Raw genomic sequence first — 18339 nt, forward strand, 5'->3', positions numbered from 1 at the left:
AAAAAAACCTTGCAAATCTATGCAAATGTTCAAAGTAGCTTTATTCATAACGGCCCCAAATTGGAAGCAACTCAAATGTCCATCAGCTGGTGAATGGCTGGTTCATCAAACTACAATTCATCCATACCAAGGACCACTCCTCATCAATTAAAAGGAGAGGAGTATTGGTACTGCTAAACACAATAGCTTGGATGAATTTTCAGAAGAAAAAAAAAAAAGAAAGAAAGAAAAGAAAAAAAAAAAGAGCATTATGCAAAAGGAAAAAGAGCATTATACCAAAGGAAAATTTGGTATCAAATTCTAGGACAGGCATAGTTAATCAGTCTATGGTAACAGAACATCGATCATCGGGGGAAAGGGGAGGTGTAAGGATAAATTGGGAGTTGGGAATTTGCAGATACTAACACTATGTATACAATAGATAAACAGCAAGGTCTTACTGATAGCATAGGGAATTATAGTCAATACTTTGTAATAGCTTATAATAAAAAAGACTATGAAAAGGAATATATACATATATGTATAACTGAATCACTATGCTGTACACCAGAAATTAACACAACATTGTAAACCGACTACACTTAAATAAAACTAAAAATATAATAATAATAATAATAATAATAATAATAATAATAATAATAATAATAATAATAAAAAATTTTGGAGGGAGGGTATAGCTCAAGTGGTAGAGTGCATGCTTAGCATGCACGAGGTCCTGGGTTCAATCCCCAGTACCTCCTTCAAAAAAACATAAATAAATATGTAAACCTAATTACCTCCCCACCTAAAAATTTAAAAAATAATAAATTTCCATTGCAAAGCTAGAAAAAGAGAAAAGAACATAGATCAGAGGCGGCCTTTGCAGTTGGTTGGTAGTGACTGGCAGGGCCATAGGGTGGCTTCCGGAGGCAGTAGGGGTGGAAACAGATCTGTGGTTAAACAGGTGGATTCGGTTTCTCACACTTACTTGACATCTGCCCTTTCTTAACATATGTTACATTTTAAAAGTGGGTAAGTTTTTAAACAGTTTAAGAAAGAAGGAGGTGACCCTGCAGGTTAGAACAAGAGTAAATGTTTATAGGAAGCTTAATCTGCATCAGATGAGGTGTTAAGTCCTTTACATTAAATCTTTCGAACAATTTTCCAATTTGGGAAAGAGAGGTTAAGCAATTTATTGTCTTTTGTATTACTTCTTGTAACCATTTTCTACTTGTGGAAAGTGACACAGAGAGATTAAGTCATTTACCTAAAATCACACAGTTAATAAGCTTGGTGTTGTATAAGAAGCTGAACCCACAGAGCCTGACTTCACAACCCACACAGGCACCACACCCCTCAACCACAACCCTGCAAAGTAGCTCCGCTGGGCTCTCAGGTCCTATCATGAGTAAAAATAGCACGTTTTATCTAGTCAGTTATGCATGGCATGCACAGGAGAAACAGCAAGAGATATATCACATAGAAACACGCATCTGCAGGTAACAACAGATCTGAACACGTCAGCAAATGTCAGAGGGATCAGGGTGGGGGGAGGGGAGAAAGGGGAATGTTTCCTGATCTATAATGTTCTATCTTTCTCCTTCTCTCTTAAGTGGGAGAGAAAGTAGTCCTAAGGTTTTTGGGTGATTAAAAGTCCATTTCAAACAATAGATTTAAGCAAGCCGGTCCCGTAAGGACCAAATACTGTATGGTCCCACTTATAGGGTGTCCCTAGAGGAGTCAAAACCATAGACAGAAAGTAGAATGGTGGGTGCCAGGGCCTGGGGGAGGGTAAGTTATTGCTTATTGGGGATAGAGTTTCTGTTTCAGAAGAGGAAGAGTTCTTGAGACAGATGGTGGTGCTGGTTGTGCAACAATGTGAAGGTACTTTATGCCACTGGACTGGACACTTAAAATGGATAAAATGGAGTAAGGGTATAGCTCAATGGTGGAGTGGGTGCTTAGCATGAATGAGGTCCTGGGTTCAATCTCCTAGCACCTCCATATACATAAATAAATAAACCTAATTACCCTCCTCCCCCCCAAAAAAGAATAAAAAAAATGGATAAAATGGCCAATTTTATGTGAGATATATATATATATATAACACCACAATAAACATTTTAAATAGATTTTTTAAAACACAGTGCAACATGGGGGAGGTGAGGGATAAATTAGGAGTATGGGATTAACAGATACACACTACCATATATAAAAGAGCTAAACAAGGATGTCCTGTATAGCACAGAGAACGATATACTCAATATCTGGCAATAACCTATAATTGGAAAGAATCAAGAAAAAGAATATATGTATACATATAACTGAATCACTTTGCTGTACATCTGAAACTAACACAATATTGAAATCAACTACACTTCAATTAAATAAATAAATCAGAACACACAAACAAACAATTCCAACTAGCTTTGGCATTTACACCTTGAGAAATAAAAAGTATGAATTGAAAAAAATATGGTGAAACACAGCTGTGTTGGGGGTCACGGAAGACTTGGGAAAGTCTAGAGGAGGGATCTGACCTAGATCCTTAGTGGGTGGGAGGTCAGAGGGTGCTTCAGAAGAGGAGACCTGGGAACTAAGTAAGGATGAGGCAGAGAAAGCAAAAGGGCAGACGTCATGCACTGAGGGAGTCATGTGGCAGAGGAAGGAGAGAAAGAGAGAGAGGAACTGAAATTAGGGATGTCATTGTGTCTGAGTCTATGGTTTCAAGCCACACATCGTGGGAGAGGTCAGCAGGGGTGACTGCTAAGCAGGGCAGCTTGAGTGTAATGGGGAGCCATGGGCGATGTGAGGGGGAGGGAGGGCTGTAGGAGCTGTGAGTTTCAGGGAGATCCTGTTAGTGATGTGGAGAGAGGGTTGAAGGGGATGCCTAGAGGCAGGGTCCCTGTAGGCGTCTGGGAGGAACTGAGGCAGGGCCCCAGCTTCTGCGGATAGGGGAGGTTGCAGCTGCAGTGGGGCCACCTTGTACACAGAGCTGCTCTGTTCTCTGACCCCACAGAAGCTTTTGGGCTCATGAAATTTTCAGCCAAACAGGCTCTGAGTTTCAGATTCCAGGGCGCTCGGCCCAGGCTTTTGGGTCCTGTTTACTGCTTGAAAACTTCTGGGGCCCCAGGAGAAGGGCCCTTGCAAAGTTCAACAATGCTTCAGCTGGGGCAAGGGCCTGGCAGTGTCCACAATCCATCTGGGTCACTTTCTGAGCAAGGGGCTGATAAGAGCACGGAGGACCTCCATTTTTGGGGCAGAGAAAGCATAAAACCTCAGGCTTTGTGGGGCTAGAATTCCAGGTCTACCTCTGCTGGCTCAGTGATTTTTGTATGAGTCATTCTCTATTTCTCAGCCTCAGTTTTCTTATCTGTCAAATGGAAAGAACAGGGTCCCTAACTCAGAGAAACAATTGCTCCAGGAAGATTCCCACATGGGAGACTTTTAAGGCAGCACCTGAATATAGAGAGCACCAAATTGGGGTTAGCTATTGTTCTTAATAGTAATACTTGTATCCTGCAAGGTAACAGATAAGTTGGAAGAGGGCTGGGACCCAGTTCTCAGACTCCAAAATTCAGGTTCGGGGGGAAGGGTATAGCTCAGTGTTAGAGTGTGTGCTTAGCATGCACAAGGTCCTGGGTTCAATCCCCAGTACCTCCATTAAAAAAATAAATAAACCTAATTACCTCCCCCCTAAAAAAAAGAAAAGAAAAGAAAAGAAAACAAACGCAATTCAGTTTCAAATTCTGTCTCAACTGCTGTGTGGCCTTGGGCAAATGGCTTCACCTCTTTGTGCCTCTGTTTCTTTCTCCATAAGACAGGAAAGTAAGTGCTCAGAGAATGATGTTAGAAGCAACTGAGAGGTGAGTGGGTGGTTCTGATAGCTGCTGTTCTCTCTTCTCCCTCCCTTGAGACTCCTGCCCATCTCACCGTCAGGGGCTGATAAAGGACTGGGGCTGAGTTTGGGGAAAGAGAGAGGATGCCTGGAAGAGCTGAGTGCCTCCCCCCAACCCCAGGCCTCGCAGGACCCTCCCTCCCTCTGGAGCAGATCCTTCCCAGACAGGTTGAGATTCATTTTCCGATTCCTTCGCCCCACTACCAAACTTCCCGGTGAACAGTCCCGGGATGGAACCCAGGGTCTGCAATAGCTATTTAGTGGGGAGTGTAAGTCCTGTGCCAGGCATTGAGTTGTGCCCAGTAACTCAGTGATGCAGCCTGAGGAGACAGCACCACAGCTGTCATACCCATTTAACAAAAGGAGAGACTGAGGCACGAGTGGAGCCATCCCTAGCCCAATGCCTCACAGCCAATGGTGGAGTCAGGATTCAGACCCAGCTCCTGCACTCTTAACTGCCATACAGTAAATAACAATCATAGAGAGTAATAATAACATCACTGAGCACTGGCTCCATCCCAGGCACAGTTCCAAGCATCAGGTTGTGCATCATAACACAGTTGAGTTGGGAGGGTATAGCTCAGTGGTAGAGCGCATGCCTAGCATGCCCAAGGTCCTGGGTTCAATCCCCAGTGCCTTCACTAAAATAAAAAAATAAACCTAATTACTTCCCCCCAAACAACAAACAAACATAATGCAGTGGAGCTGGACTAGAACCTAATTAGGAAAGTGCAGTATGAACCGTATTTCACAGATGTGCAAACCGAGAGCCAGGGAGGGGAGACCAGGTGCCTGAGGCCACTCAGCTGGCTGCTTGCAGACCCAGGACTTGAGCCCAGTCGGTAGGATTCAGAACCCTGGCACTCAACCAGCACACACATAAACACAACAAAAGCGATATTAGTACCAGTTTTGTGCCAGGCTCTGCACTGGGATTCTTTCTCTTGGATCATCTCTGCTCCTAAGGTTGTGGTGGAAATTTAGAAAGCCCTGACTCTCTCAACGCAGTTAAAGGGCTGGGCAAATAGTCACTGGCAATAATGTGGTCTTATTGTGTTGTGTCTCCATTTACAGGTACCCTCGGCCTTTCTCACATGTCAGCACCTTTTCTGATTTCCCTGCCTCACAGGCAGCCCCATTCATTCTCCAACTCTGGCACCCCAACCTCCTGCCACCAAATCAGCTGCCTTTGGGGCTCCCATCCACCAGGGATAACCATGTTTTTGGTTTTCTCTTTTTAGGGGGAGAGGTAACTAGGTTTGTTTATTTATTTATTTAAATGGAGGTATTGGGGCTTGAACCCAGGACCTCGTGCATGCTAGGCATGTACTCTACCACTGAGCTATCCCCTCCCCCCTTTTTTTTTGGTTCCCAGTTGTGTGCCTCTCGCCCTCCCTAGAACAGCAGTGGAATGGCTTTTCTGTGTCGCCATCCACAGTGCCACAGTGGGGTGCTCAAAAAAAATTCATTCCCTGAGAACCATCATCAAGTTTCATTACCATCACCCTAATGAAAGCAGCTTCCATATGTCCAGTAGGTGCTCAATGAATGTTGGTTGATGAGTAACACGATCACAATTATAGTCACCATAATAATGACCATTTATGCTTTCAACATTTTATCAACATCTTCAATGTCACATAGTAGGCGCACCCTTTGATAGCTCAGCTGGCGAAGCAGAGAACTACAGAGATAATGTCACATAGTAGGAGCTTATAAATATTTTTGGAAGGAATGAGTGGCATTAGGAATAATCATAAAAGCAGCTGCATTTGTCCTACTCAGAGTGCAAGCCACAATTCCCGTCACTGCGTGAAAGTATTTGCTTAAGTAAATATTTGAGTGAAAGAATAAATTAATTCATAAATATGTATTGTATTAATTATTTAATTAATTGGACAAATATTATTGAACACCCAGGGCTGGGCACTGGGGACACAGTCATGAAAAGGACAAAGTCCCTGCTCTATTGGGGCTGACAAGCGTGTAGGAGTGACAGGAGAAACAAGATGAATGGAGAATTGGATGGATGAATGGATGGATGGTTAGTTGGACGGGTGGACAGATGGATGGATGGATGGATGGATGGATGATAGATGGGTAGGTGGTTGGTCTGGAGTCTCCGCCCATCAGCACTCCAGGGCTCAGAGGGAAAGTGAGGCAGGACAGCTGTCACATCCGAAGCTCCGCCCCTCCCAGCCGTCGCAGCGTTGGCCGACAGCGCCACTCACCTGGTGGCCTCCCCTTTAAGACGGCTCACCTGGGTGCTCACCTGCGAGCGGGCGCTTCCGCAGGAAGAAGGAAGCGGCACCACTGTCGCCTCCCGGCGCTCCCTCCCCACCGCCCAGGTCCGCCGGTCGCCACCATGTCTGCCTCGGCTGTCTTCATCCTCGACGTCAAGGGCAAGGTGAGGCCGGGCGCTGGGCAGCGGGGGACGCACAGGTGAGGCTGCGCGCTCCCGGACCCAGCGGCGGCCCCTCCCCGCGCGCCGCGCGGCCCCAGGGAGCTGCGGGGACGTGGGAGCGCCCCCTCCCCCAACCCCTGGGAGGCCCGCGTCCGTTCCCTCCTCCACTGTTCACTGGCCGCGTGTCCGGGACAGTGAACTCCACCTTTCTGGGCCTCAGTCTCCCTGTCCGTACAAATGGGAATAACAGAGGGGCCCACTCAGGAAGAATTCACGTAACCTTACGCGTGTACACGACCTAACACAGGAGCTCTGTTGCAAACATCAGGCATTCAATCAATTGAAATTATTTCTATCACCACCATCATCCGCTGTGTTAACATTTGGGGAATACTAATTCTGGGGCAGGGGCAGGAGATGCTAATTCCCCTTTGGGGCTGTCTTGTCCCCTTTGACTTGTCATTCAATAGCAATGATAACGGTGGTGATGAGAACAATATTCCTGATGGTAACAGTAGTGAGAGCTACAGGGTGTGAGGACCTGCGGGGTGCCGTCCTGGTTCTAAACACCGGACTAAACAACCTCACCATGTAGGTATTATTGTTAGTGACTGCTTACTGCCTGCCAGGCAGAGCTACGTGAGTTAGGAGAGTCGTGTGGATAGAATCATTTCAATTCTTTCTCTCTTTCATCCTCTCAGTTCTTTTTCTTTTTCTTTTTTTTTTTTTTCCTGGAGGGGAAAGGTAATTAGGTAAACAAACCTAATTGTTTACCTAATTGCCTTATTTAAGGTTTTTTTTTTTAAATGGAGGTACTGGGAATTGAACTCAGGCCTCATGCATGCTAAGCACACGCTCTACCACGGAGCTATACACCCGCCCCACTCTCATCATCTCTACCTCACTGATTCGGTGAATTTGAAGCCTTAGGAGGAGGAATCCTGGAGCAAGGGCACCTTGATTCAACTCCCAGCGTCCCCACTTCTTTGGACATGGTTCATAGCTCAGTTTCCCCATCTGTAAAATGGAGATGATGATACCACCTACCTTATGGGGTTGTGGTGACAACTGAACAAATCAGCAAGTATCCAGGCTTTAGTAAAACCCAACCTAGACATCAGCCGGGGCTTGAGTCACTCCAGCTGTTGTTCTCACGTGCCCATTTTCAGAGGAGGAAACTGAGATGCGGAAAGGCAGAGCCTTATCCAAGCCCCTCAGCCAGCAAGTAGGGTCAGAGCCCGGCCCTCTGATGCCCCCAGGGAGAGGGTACCTGGATCCCAGCGTTGACTGGACCTTCTCTGCCCACCCTCAGCCCCTGATCAGCCGCAACTACAAGGGCGATGTGGCCATGAGCGAGATCGAACACTTCATGCCTCTGCTCATGCAGCGGGAGGAGGAGGGCGCCCTCACCCCGCTGCTGAGCCATGGCCGAGTCCACTTCCTGTGGATCAAATACAGCAACCTCTACTGTATCCAGCCACAGGCGGGTCCGTGGGGGCCTGGGGTGGTGGCCCAGAGGTGGCGGGGTGGGAGAGGAAGTGCACAGCACATCAGTGGCGCAGGCTGGAAGGTGAATGTGGATAGGGTGGGGGTTCCAGTTCTGTGCTCCATTCAAACCCTCCAAAATGACACCCTTTCCTTGACTTGCTGCCCACAGTGGTGGCCACCACACTGAAGAATGCCAACGCCTCCCTCGTGTACTCCTTCCTCTACAAGACAGTGGAGGTAGGTCCTGGCCTTCCACTGGCCAGCTGGTCTGTCTACCTGTCTTGCCCACCTCTTTCAGTATCCATCTCTCCTAGGAAGCTTTTCATGATCTCCCTGGGGGTGCCCCCAGTCAAACCCCCATCACTCCATGCTCTCTTTGGCTGCTGTGGGATCATCTCTCCCTAGAGGGCAGAGACCAAGGAGGTCTCCAAGAGGGTGTACTGCTCAAATCTGAACTGTAGGGAACTGAGTTCCAAACCCAGCTCCCTCCCGGCCTGGCTATATGACCTTGGACGAGTCATTTCTCTCTGTGCCTCTAAACTAGGGGTTACAATATGTCCTGCCTCAGGGCTGTTGTACAAATTAATGAGATCCATGCCTCTGAAGTGCCTAAAACAGTGCTCAGCATACAGTAAGTGCTCAATAAAGATTGAGTATTATTATTAACATTATGACTAATGTCACATCGCACAATCAAATAGTGATTGGGTGCTTAGTATAGGCCATCCTTGATGACTGAGAAAGTGCTCAGTAAATACTTTTCAACAAACAAGAGATCTGTATTTGATTTGTCTCCTCTGCACCAGGCAGAGGAGGGACCCAGTGGTGCATGAGACAGGCATGCTCCCTGCCTGTGCTGAGGAGTTAAAGGGCATGAAGGAGATTCATTGTGACAACCAGTGACTGGGTACTAGTCTCACTGTGATACTCACAGGGGTTGAGGGATAGCGGTGGCTTCACTGAGGAGGTAACATTGGAGCTGAGGACTGTAACAAGGAGCCTGCTATGAGGAGAGGGTCCTAGGCAGAGGGGATAGCATGTGCAAAGGCCCTGAGGTGGGAATAGAAAGAAGGCCAGAGAGGCCAGAGCAGATGTTCGATGGCTGACAGGTTCTCTGCTGTGGTCATGTGTACTAAGTCTCAGGGGCTCTTATCTTGGGTTCCCTCAAGTCCCAAGGGCCCCTGGATATAATTCAGGAAGTCCATGAACTTAGACATCTTTCTGTTTACTAGTTTTCTTTTGCCATCCTGTGTATTTTATTTTTTTGCTTTTACAGGCCTTATTCTAAGGTGGGTCCATTAACATCACCAGATACACAGGGAGCCATAGTCCATAAAACAAAAAACAAAAACATTCTGAGCCCTTCCAATCCCTCCTCCAGGAAGTCTTCCTGGACCTCCCTGCCTCTGGGCTCCTACTTTGCTTGTATTTTTCTCATTATTGCACCCAACATGTTGGATGATATTATTCTCACTACCAGTCCATTTACCCTACAAGACTGTACCATGAGGGCAGAGACTCTGTTGGCAGTGCCATTATTGTCCTTGCACTGGTATACAGTGGGCACTCAATAGTTACTTGTTGGATGGCTGGATCAGTGGGGACCCAGCCTTGGCCTGGGCTACACCAGCCACATCTCCATGGGTGTCGGTCTCCCCACGCCCCCAGGTATTCTCTGAATACTTCAAGGAGCTGGAGGAGGAGAGCATCCGAGACAACTTCGTCATCATCTACGAGCTGCTGGATGAGCTCATGGACTTCGGCTTCCCGCAGACCACCGACAGCAAGATCCTGCAGGAGTGAGTGGGCCTTGGGTTCAGCCACAGAGTGGGCCACGGGTGGAAGTTGGAGAGGGCCGGTGAGTGTCCCTGGGCCCACCTGCTTGTTCCCCTGCCCTCCTGCCAGGTACATCACGCAGCAGGGCAACAAACTGGAGACGGGCAAGTCGCGGGTGCCACCCACCGTCACCAATGCTGTGTCCTGGCGCTCTGAGGGCATCAAGTACAAGAAGAACGAGGTCTTCATTGATGTCATAGAGTCGGTCAATCTGCTGGTGAGCCTTCACACCTCCGCCCCAGCCCCACCACGGTCTGGGGGCAAGAGAGGGGACCCTATGCCTGTTGACCCCTCCATGTGTGCATCCTCAGGTCAATGCCAATGGCAGTGTCCTGCTGAGCGAGATCGTGGGCACCATCAAGCTCAAGGTGTTTCTGTCGGGAATGCCCGAGCTGCGGCTGGGCCTCAACGACCGCGTGCTCTTCGAGCTCACTGGCCGTAAGCTTATGGAAGAGGGCCCACAGGGGACCCCTCTCGCCCCATCTGGGGACCCACAGAATCGCAGTCAGTTCTGAAATAGCACTTGCGCGCCCTCTGCTGGTTATGATCAGTACTGCAACTGCTGGTTCCCTGGCAAACAACGCTGCTTCATTGAGAGCCAGGCCCAGGGACACCATAGTGAAACAAACAAACAATCAAACAAACAAACAAAACAGAACAAACCCCTCCCTCATGGAGCTGACATTTCACTTGGAGGAGGAGACAGAATAGCATTATATGTAACAATTATGTGTATGGCAGCAAGAGCCAGATTCCCTGAATTGGCATCCTAGCTTTGCCCCTGGCCAGCTGGGTGACCCTGGGAAAGTTACTCAGCCACTCTGGGCCTCAGTTTCCTCATCTGTAAAGTGGGGGTGATAGTAACAGTAGACAGGAAAGGTAGGGGTAGGGACTCTGCCCCGGGCTTCAGGGTCACTCTGCTAACTCGGCTCTGAGTTTCAGGGAGCAAGAACAAGTCCGTGGAACTGGAGGATGTGAAATTCCACCAGTGTGTGCGGCTCTCCCGCTTCGACAACGACCGAACAATCTCCTTCATCCCACCTGACGGTGACTTCGAGCTCATGTCCTACCGCCTCAGCACCCAGGTGAGGCAGGGTCAACCCCATAGCAAGGGGCAAGAGGTGACCCCAGAGCCTCGGAGGAACTCCCTCTTCTGTCTATAGGTCAAGCCACTGATCTGGATTGAATCTGTCATTGAGAAATTCTCCCACAGCCGCGTGGAGATCATGGTCAAGGTGAGCCCTGGGGAATAACTACTCTCAATGCTTAATCTGCCCCTTCCATCACTGCCAACAATCTAACCTCATCTCCCACCTCCCTACTTCCTTCCAGCCACGCTGGTCTCCTGGCTGGTTCTGAGACATGTCAGACATGGTCCCTGGCTGTCCTCTCTCCCTGGATCACTCTGCCCCCAGCCACCCAGATATCCACATGGGGCTCCTTCCTTCACCTCCTTCAGTTATTTGCTTAAATGTCACCTCCTCAGAGGAGCCTTCCCTGATTTCCTCACCTCTCTTCTTTGTTCTATTTTTTTCCTTATCATTTACCATCATCTGACACATGATGTGTTTTACTGACTTACTTTCATATACATATACAAACCGCATAGTGTATTTATATGATTTAAAGATTAATAATAAGCCATCCAGCTTATCTGAACATGCTTGGCTTGGCCAGAGCCTCTGAACCCCCACTTGTCTCTCCCTCATTTACACTCCTCCCTTACCCACAGGCAATTGCTGTCTTGAATTTCACATAAATTATTGCTTCGCTTTTCTTTGTAATTTTGCCACCCGTATTTGTAACCATAAATATTTCATTCTGCCGGTTTCTGACCTTCATATCTACGGATTCGGGCTGTATGACTTTTTGTGTAACTTGCTTTGCACATGTGATGCTAATTTTTAAGAGGAATCTCAGGAGCCATAGCTTAGAGCATCCATTTCTGTGGCTGTAGAATATTCTACCGTGAGAATCTTTCATCCCTTCTCTTTCTCTCTCTCTCTCTTTTTTTATTGCATTTTTTTTTATTGAAGTATAGTCAATTTACAATGTTGTGTCAATTTCTGATGCACAGCATAATGTTTCAGTCATACATACACAGACATATATATGTTTTCATATTCTTTTCCATTATAGGTTACTACAAGATATTGAATATAGTTCCATGTGTTCCATCCTTTCCCTTGCCTGGGTTGTTTTCAGTTCTTGGCTATTTGGGGTCACATGGCCATGAACAGCTTTGTGCACATCTCCCAGTTCCCCCATTAAGAGCTTCTCCAGACCATATAGTTAGTTCTCTTTTACAGGTGGGGATTCTGAGGCCCAGATGGATGGAGATATCACTCATCTGCCTGCTCAGATGAGGGGTCCTTTTGAAGCAGGCAAAGGCGTTTCTCATGGGTGTGGACCCCAGATCTGCCACTTGTAGGCTGTGTGTCTCCAGGCAAATGCCTTAACTTCTCTGTGCCTTTGTTCCATCATCTGAAAATGGGAAGGATTATGATCCCCACTTCAGGCTGTGGAGGCTTTTGATGAGATGGTGCATGGAAAGAGCTTGGTGAACATTTGCATGAGTGAATTCTGTGTGTCCTGTGCTCTCTCCACTGACAGGCCAAGGGGCAATTTAAGAAGCAGTCGGTGGCCAACAGTGTGGAGATATCTGTGCCTGTACCCAGTGACGCTGACTCCCCACGCTTCAAGACCAGCGTGGGCAGTGCCAAGTATGTGCCGGAAAAGAATGTTGTTATTTGGAGTATCAAGTCTTTCCCGGTGAGCACTGGGGATGGCCGGGGATTGGGGGACCTGCCCCTGTGGCTTGAGGGCAAGGCAGAGAATAAATTGGAGAACCACGTTCACAGGCACATGGCTAGCCTTTGATGGGTGATAGAGGTGGAAACCAGGCCAGCATGGTGGTTAAACTCTCCATGACCCAGGTCTTGAGGAGACCAGCCCTGGGTTCAGATTCCTCTCCCTTGTCTCTGTGAGCTAGACAGCCTTGGGACACCCACTTCCCCTCATGCAGCCTTGGTTGCTCATCTGTGAAATGGGCAGGATCCTGTTCGCCATGTCTTGGGCTGCTAGAGGATCTGGTCTGTCCCTGGGATCTGGGGTGGGGGTGTTCATAGGGGTCTGGAAAATGGGGGACGATCATTAGAAGGCCCCTGATCAGGCTTTGCAGTCAGAGGCTTTGGCAGTGAGTCTTGGCCAGGAGCCTTTACTTTCTTGTCTGTGAAATGGGCTGAGAGCAGAGCCAGCCCTGGGGGGTGTTGTGAATATGGTCTGGGGTATGTAGGGTCCCCTCAGTGTGTCTGATACCCCCATGTGTCCTCAGGGGGGCAAGGAGTACCTGATGCGAGCCCATTTTGGCCTCCCCAGCGTGGAGAAGGAGGAGGTAGAGGGCCGGCCCCCCATTGGGGTCAAGTTTGAGATTCCCTATTTCACTGTCTCCGGGATCCAGGTGAGAGAAGTGGGAAGGGTGACCCCTCTCCTTGACCTCAGTGTGTTCCCCTCTCTCTCATCTCTTGGCTGGGATCACTTCCGTTCCCTGGGCTGGGTCATCTCTCCTTTGCAATCATCCTTAACTTTTCCTGGAATAATGTTGATTTTTCTGCTCTCAGCCTGGGTCCCCTCTCCCTTCACCTCTCACTATGCCCTGTGCCCAAACTATGTTGTGTCTATTCCCTTATACAGTGGCATCTCTCCCACTGTCCTGGACCACCTCCCCCCAACCCCCCACCATGGCCCTTACCACATCTCTGCCCTGAGCCATGTTACTTCATTACTCCCAGCTGTGCCATCTTATTCCCCCAAGTCATGGTACATGTATTCCCCTGGCCCCAGCCAGCTCTCTCCCCCTAGCCTGGGCCACCTCCTTTCATCCCCTTCCAGGTCCGATACATGAAGATCATCGAGAAGAGTGGTTACCAGGCCCTGCCGTGGGTCCGCTATATCACTCAGAGTGGTGGTAAGGCAACCTGGCTCCCTGGAACAATGGGGGCAAAAAGATGAGAGGGGTGGCCCTGGGGCTTTGATATATCCTGTCTCAGAGGGCTCCAAGACTCATCAGACCTTGCCCCAGGCCTAATCCATCTTTGTCTGTATGCCACCCTGGGCCTCAGTTTCCTTATCTTTAAAATGGGGACAGTTGCCAGTTCCAGGGTAGCAGTGGTGGGTTTGGATGAAGGGCTGAACATATAGCCCCCTCCGTCTACTGCCTGGAAACAGGCTTGTTGCTATGGTTACAGTCCCTGTGTTTGACTCCATCCTTCCCCTTGCTACGTACTTGTGGGGTTGATGATGAGCCCTGGGGAAGGGGATGGATTTGGGGGAGGCACTGCCCTTCTGTCTCCCCAGTTCTGAGATTGTCCCTGCTCCTTGTTTCCCTGCAGATTATCAACTTCGTACCAGCTAGAAGGAAGAAGAGGTGAACCCGGGCTGTCCTCTCCCCAGGTCTCCACTGCAGACTCTAGAGAGGGATGGAAGATGGGGGGTGTGTGTGAGGGCAGACCCTGAGTTAGCAGTGTCTTGCTGCCTGAGTTTTTCCTTTACCCATAGGCTGGGAAGAATGTTTTCCAGGCTCCTGCCCTTCCCCTCCTCCTCCGATTTTATATGAAGAAATAGAAGAGGGGCTTGAAGTCCCCCTCATGAGTGCCTTCGTGCAGTGACCTGCCTTAGGAGGTGTGGAGGGGGTCCCTCCTCCTCCACAGCTGCTGAGCCAAGAGGCCCCGCTGGCCCATTCTGTTTTAGGATGGCATTAAAAAGATTAATCTTGCTGCTGTGTATGTGCTTTTTGGCTGGGGACTGGGGATGCCAGGGATGTCCCTAAAGTGCTGGGATAAGAGAGGGCAATGCATATTCGTTTCTCAGCCCTGGTCATCCCTCCTCTGGGCCCTCGCAGTTGCCTCCGCCTTTGTCCCCCTGGCTCCGGGCTTTCCTCCCCAACGACAGCTAGTTCCACTTATGGCCGCCAGGGGGCGCCCGTTAACGCCTAAGACCATGGCTTTTCTGCTCTGAACCCTCCCAGGGTTCCATTCTTTATAAAAAAGTGAAAGTCTAGTGCTCACCGCAGCCCACAAGCCTGATCAGCATTACCCCTTCTCGCCTCACCTATCGGCTCTCACCTCCCTCCTCTCCCTCTGTACCTCACTCTTCCTGGATTTATCAGACACTCTCTGGATTTACCAGGCACGCTCCCACCTCAGGGCCTTTGCATCTGTAGCGCCTCCACCTGGCATGCTTTCCCCCAGATATCCACATTGCTCCATCCCTCGCTTTCAGGTCTCAAATGAAATGTCACCTCCTCAGGGTGGCCCTCACTGACCTCTCTATTTCAGCGGCCTTCCTTTCCCAAGAGACTATCACTTATCCCGTTTTATGAGCTCCTTAGTGTATACCACTCTGAAGATTATCTTCTCTAGCCCTCAACGGTCGGCGTCTTGCAGCAAGAGGCACCCTGCTTGCTCTCCACGTGAGCGCCTAGTACACAGAAGGTACTCCGGAATTGTTTGAAGTCCTCTGTTAAGAGCCGCCTCCGACCGCTACCTTCACCTCCCAGGCTCACCCATGTGGCAGCTGCAGCGTGGAACTTTCCTCCACGCCCTTGCACTTGCTGTGCCAGGGCTGGCTCAATCTGAGCCAGAACGTGATTCCTTCCGCACCCACCCCATTTCCACATTTTATTTTCTTCACGGTGCTTAACGCTATCTAAAATTATTTAGTTGTGCGCTCCAGCGCCGGGAACCGTTCCTGCACACAAAGATCGAATGAAATAAAGTGCTCAGCGAATAGTAAGAGTTAATAAATGCCTATCCCACGCCCGAACGGTAGAACCCCGAACTGGGCGTCCTCAGCCCTGCCTCCCTCTCCCCCAGCGGTGCCGAGGTGCCGGAGCAGCCCGCGCTACACTGCCCCTGCCCTTTATCCCCCGAGTCGGTTAAAACGGCCCTCTTTCCCGCCCGCCCGGCGCGTTTGAAAAACCGAAAACCCCGCCATTGCCGGCGGTCCACCGGTCGCCGCTGTTAGTCCAATCAGCAACGGCCCCGCCCACGCCAGGGCGCAAAGCCTCCCTGGCGACGAGTGGCCATTGGCTGCGCTGGCCTCGTGGGCGCGGCACTACAAGGTCGCGAGCCGGGCAACGCGGCGGGGCTACAACGTAGCGAGTTCGTAAGAAAACAAATCCGTAGCGTTAGGGGGCGGGGCCTCGAGAGCGCTGGCTCCGCCCTCTGGCGGACGGCTTGGCTGCGGCGACTGAGTCTGCTCAGAATAGACCCCGCCCGTCGAGGAGGAGGGAGGGTGAGTTGAGGGGAGACCCGGCCCATAAGGGGCGGGCGCCGGGCAGGGCCCTGCGGGTGGTGGAGGGTAGGGCCCGACTCCCAGCCCCTGGCTACCCACCGGCTGACAGGGGGAGGAGCCACCCGGGAGGGCGGGGGTCGCGCCGGAGCCCGGGACTGGGGAGTCGGACCGAGAGCCTCGCGCAGGCCGGGGACGCCACGAGAGGGCTGTTCGGGCCACCGCTGGCAGGCTCCCCAGCACTGACCGCGCCGGGGTGGGGCGGGGGGCTTCACAGGTCACCAGTGTCGACATGCTGCTGGAGGAGGTCCGCGCCGGCGACCGGCTTAGTGGGGCCGCGGCCCGAGGCGACGTGCTGGAGGTGCGCCGCCTTCTGCACCGCGAGCTGGTGCACCCCGACGCCCTGAACCGCTTTGGCAAGACTGCGCTGCAGGTGAGGCCCGGCAGGCCAGTAGCGAGGGCAAGGCGAGGAGCGGGACAGGGACTGGGACCTCAAACCCCTTCCCTCTCGTCTCCCGTCCAGGGTGGTGGCCGATTGGGGTCTATTCCTCCATCTCCGGGCTGACGTTCCTCCCTGATGTCCCCTTTCTTAGGTGGGTGGTTGGATGGGTTTAAGTTGGGGGAGGGGAGGGCTTTCCACCTTTGGAGGATTCCTTGTTCTCTGATTTCGGAGGATTCAGTTTCCCTGGAGAAGCTCTTATTCCGTAGGTGAGGGTTCAGCTTCTTTGGATCCCAGTTTCATGGGGACGGCTCTGGTTTCTTGGAGCTTCCATTGACGGATCCAACCCTGGAAGGAAGGATTCATGTTTCCAGGGCCCATTTTCTGGGGGTTCTCTGAGAGATATAGTTTCTTGAGGATGAATCTCCATTCCGAGGGGATTTTCAGATTGCTATATCATGGAAGGTCCCAATTAGAGAATAGTTACAGATTGAATGGGCATCTTTATTGCCTTGGGAGTATTTACAACAGGGGAACCACATTTCTTGAGGGGGTCAGGTACTCTGGGGAGCATCTACATTATATGGGAGGAGGAATTTCCTTGGAGAAGGGGTTTCAAATTCCCTACGCATCTCCTTTCCCTTGAGGGGGCTGTTTTCATTCTCTGCGGTCTATTTCCTGGTGGGGGTTTCATATTTCCTGATGATTTCCCATATGTGGAAAGTGGTATCTCCTGGTTCCTTGGGGGGAGGGTCTTAGATTTCTTGACAATTTCCTTTGGTGTTATTCCCTAGGGAGGTGTATTGTCCTTAGGGGTAACCAATTTTTTGAGGGTCCCTATTCCCAGGAGACCTTGTTCTCTGGTGTCTCAACAGCTGCCTGGGAATTTATGTTCCCTGGGGTTTCTCATTCTCTAGAGGACCTCATCTCTGGCATTCTCTACTCTTGAATGACCCCTCTTTCCAATCACCCCTTTTCCTGGGCCTCCACTTTTGAGAACCCCCTGACACTCTGCCCTCAAACAGGTCATGATGTTTGGCAGCCCCACCATCGCGCTGGAGCTCCTGAAGCAAGGTGCCAGCCCCAATGTCCAGGATGCCTCCGGCACCACTCCAGCCCATGATGCAGCCCGCACTGGATTTCTTGACACCCTGAAAGTGTTGGTAGATCATGGAGCTGATGTCAACGTACCTGATGGCACCGGGGCACTCCCCATCCACCTGGCAGTGCGAGAGGGCCACACAGCTGTGGTCAGTTTCCTGGCTGCTGAGTCAGATCTCCATCACAGGGATGCCAGGGGACTCACACCCCTGGAGCTGGCTCGGGGGAGAGGTGCTCAGGATCTCATGGACATACTGCAGGGGCACCCAGTGGCACCGCTGTGACCTGGGGCCACCCACTCCAGCCACAGGACCCAGCTGGGTTCTGTGTCAGAAGAGGAGGAAAGAAACACTTTCTCCCCTTGCTCCTCCTGTGTACTGCCGAAGGGCACCAATTTGTGGCTTGTTGGTGTTGATTTCTGGGGTGTGTGTGTTTGAGGTGCATTTCTCATTTGTTTTTCTCACCCCTTTTGGTGTGTTGGGCAGAAGAGGGCTCCGGCAGGCAACAGCCACCTAAACGGTTCAGTTTCCTCCACGCCCCAGACTGCTGGGGCTATAGACGAGTCCCAAGGGCAGAGTGTTTAAAGCCCCAGCCCCAGAGTGAGGTCATCACTTCCAAGGCTCCTGGAACTTGTCGACCTTGGCTGGCTGTACCCAGAGAGAGACCTCAACTGTACACACTGCTTTCGGGCATGGGGGAGGGGGGAATGTTCCAAATCAATAAAAGGGTAGTATGAGTTCATTCATATTTTGTTGAAAGCTTGTTTTCCAATCCCTTGTACAGCGTTAAAAAAAAGATTCTATTTATTAAGCTTTATGGAAAAAATTGTTGTGTGTGATAATTTAATGTTTTTACCCATTAAATTAAGACTTGTGCATGATCACAGCGCCCGTAGCTTCTGAT

The 18339-nt window shown here is 50.3% G+C and overlaps 2 protein-coding genes across 5 annotated transcripts; both read left to right on the top strand.

Moving 5' to 3' along the window:
- The first annotated feature begins 6163 nt into the window (after nt 1–6163).
- On the top strand, nt 6164–14380 carry AP1M2 (adaptor related protein complex 1 subunit mu 2). Of its 4 annotated transcripts, none has more exons than XM_064480260.1 (13): nt 6184–6284; nt 7594–7750; nt 7939–8006; nt 9438–9568; nt 9675–9822; nt 9917–10043; nt 10548–10690; nt 10769–10840; nt 12219–12377; nt 12940–13065; nt 13497–13572; nt 13997–14057; nt 14163–14380. In XM_064480260.1, the coding sequence occupies exons 1-12, from the start codon at nt 6243–6245 to the stop codon at nt 14017–14019; spliced, it is 1272 nt and encodes a 423-aa protein (XP_064336330.1). In that variant the 5' UTR covers nt 6184–6242; the 3' UTR covers nt 14020–14057; nt 14163–14380. The 4 variants fall into 4 exon arrangements, with proteins under 4 accessions (XP_010976632.1, XP_064336330.1, XP_064336332.1 ...); XM_064480262.1 differs by having other exon boundaries at nt 13997–14031; XM_010978330.3 differs by having other exon boundaries at nt 6164–6284; nt 13997–14380.
- Nucleotides 14381–15877: 1497 nt separating this feature from the next.
- On the top strand, nt 15878–18316 carry CDKN2D (cyclin dependent kinase inhibitor 2D). Its single transcript, XM_031437267.2, has 2 exons — nt 15878–16329; nt 17361–18316. The coding sequence occupies exons 1-2, from the start codon at nt 16189–16191 to the stop codon at nt 17718–17720; spliced, it is 501 nt and encodes a 166-aa protein (XP_031293127.1). The 5' UTR covers nt 15878–16188; the 3' UTR covers nt 17721–18316.
- Nucleotides 18317–18339: the final 23 nt, after the last annotated feature.

The sequence above is a fragment of the Camelus dromedarius genome, chromosome 27 (assembly GCF_036321535.1).
Source record: "Camelus dromedarius isolate mCamDro1 chromosome 27, mCamDro1.pat, whole genome shotgun sequence".
In the NCBI taxonomy this organism is placed as follows: domain Eukaryota; kingdom Metazoa; phylum Chordata; class Mammalia; order Artiodactyla; family Camelidae; genus Camelus; species Camelus dromedarius.

What these genes read in the sequence shown, in the direction of transcription:
- AP1M2 (XM_010978330.3), top strand. Translation starts at nt 6,243, where the DNA reads ATGTCTGCCTCGGCTGTCTTCATCCTCGACGTCAAGGGCAAG. An exon ending in CAAATACAGCAACCTCTACT is followed by an intron (nt 7,751 to 7,938) that starts GTATCCAGCCAC and finishes TGCTGCCCACAG; the next exon opens with TGGTGGCCACCACACTGAAG. An exon ending in TCCTCTACAAGACAGTGGAG is followed by an intron (nt 8,007 to 9,437) that starts GTAGGTCCTGGC and finishes CCACGCCCCCAG; the next exon opens with GTATTCTCTGAATACTTCAA.
- CDKN2D (XM_031437267.2), top strand. Translation starts at nt 16,189, where the DNA reads ATGCTGCTGGAGGAGGTCCGCGCCGGCGACCGGCTTAGTGGGGCCGCG. An exon ending in TTGGCAAGACTGCGCTGCAG is followed by an intron (nt 16,330 to 17,360) that starts GTGAGGCCCGGC and finishes GCCCTCAAACAG; the next exon opens with GTCATGATGTTTGGCAGCCC.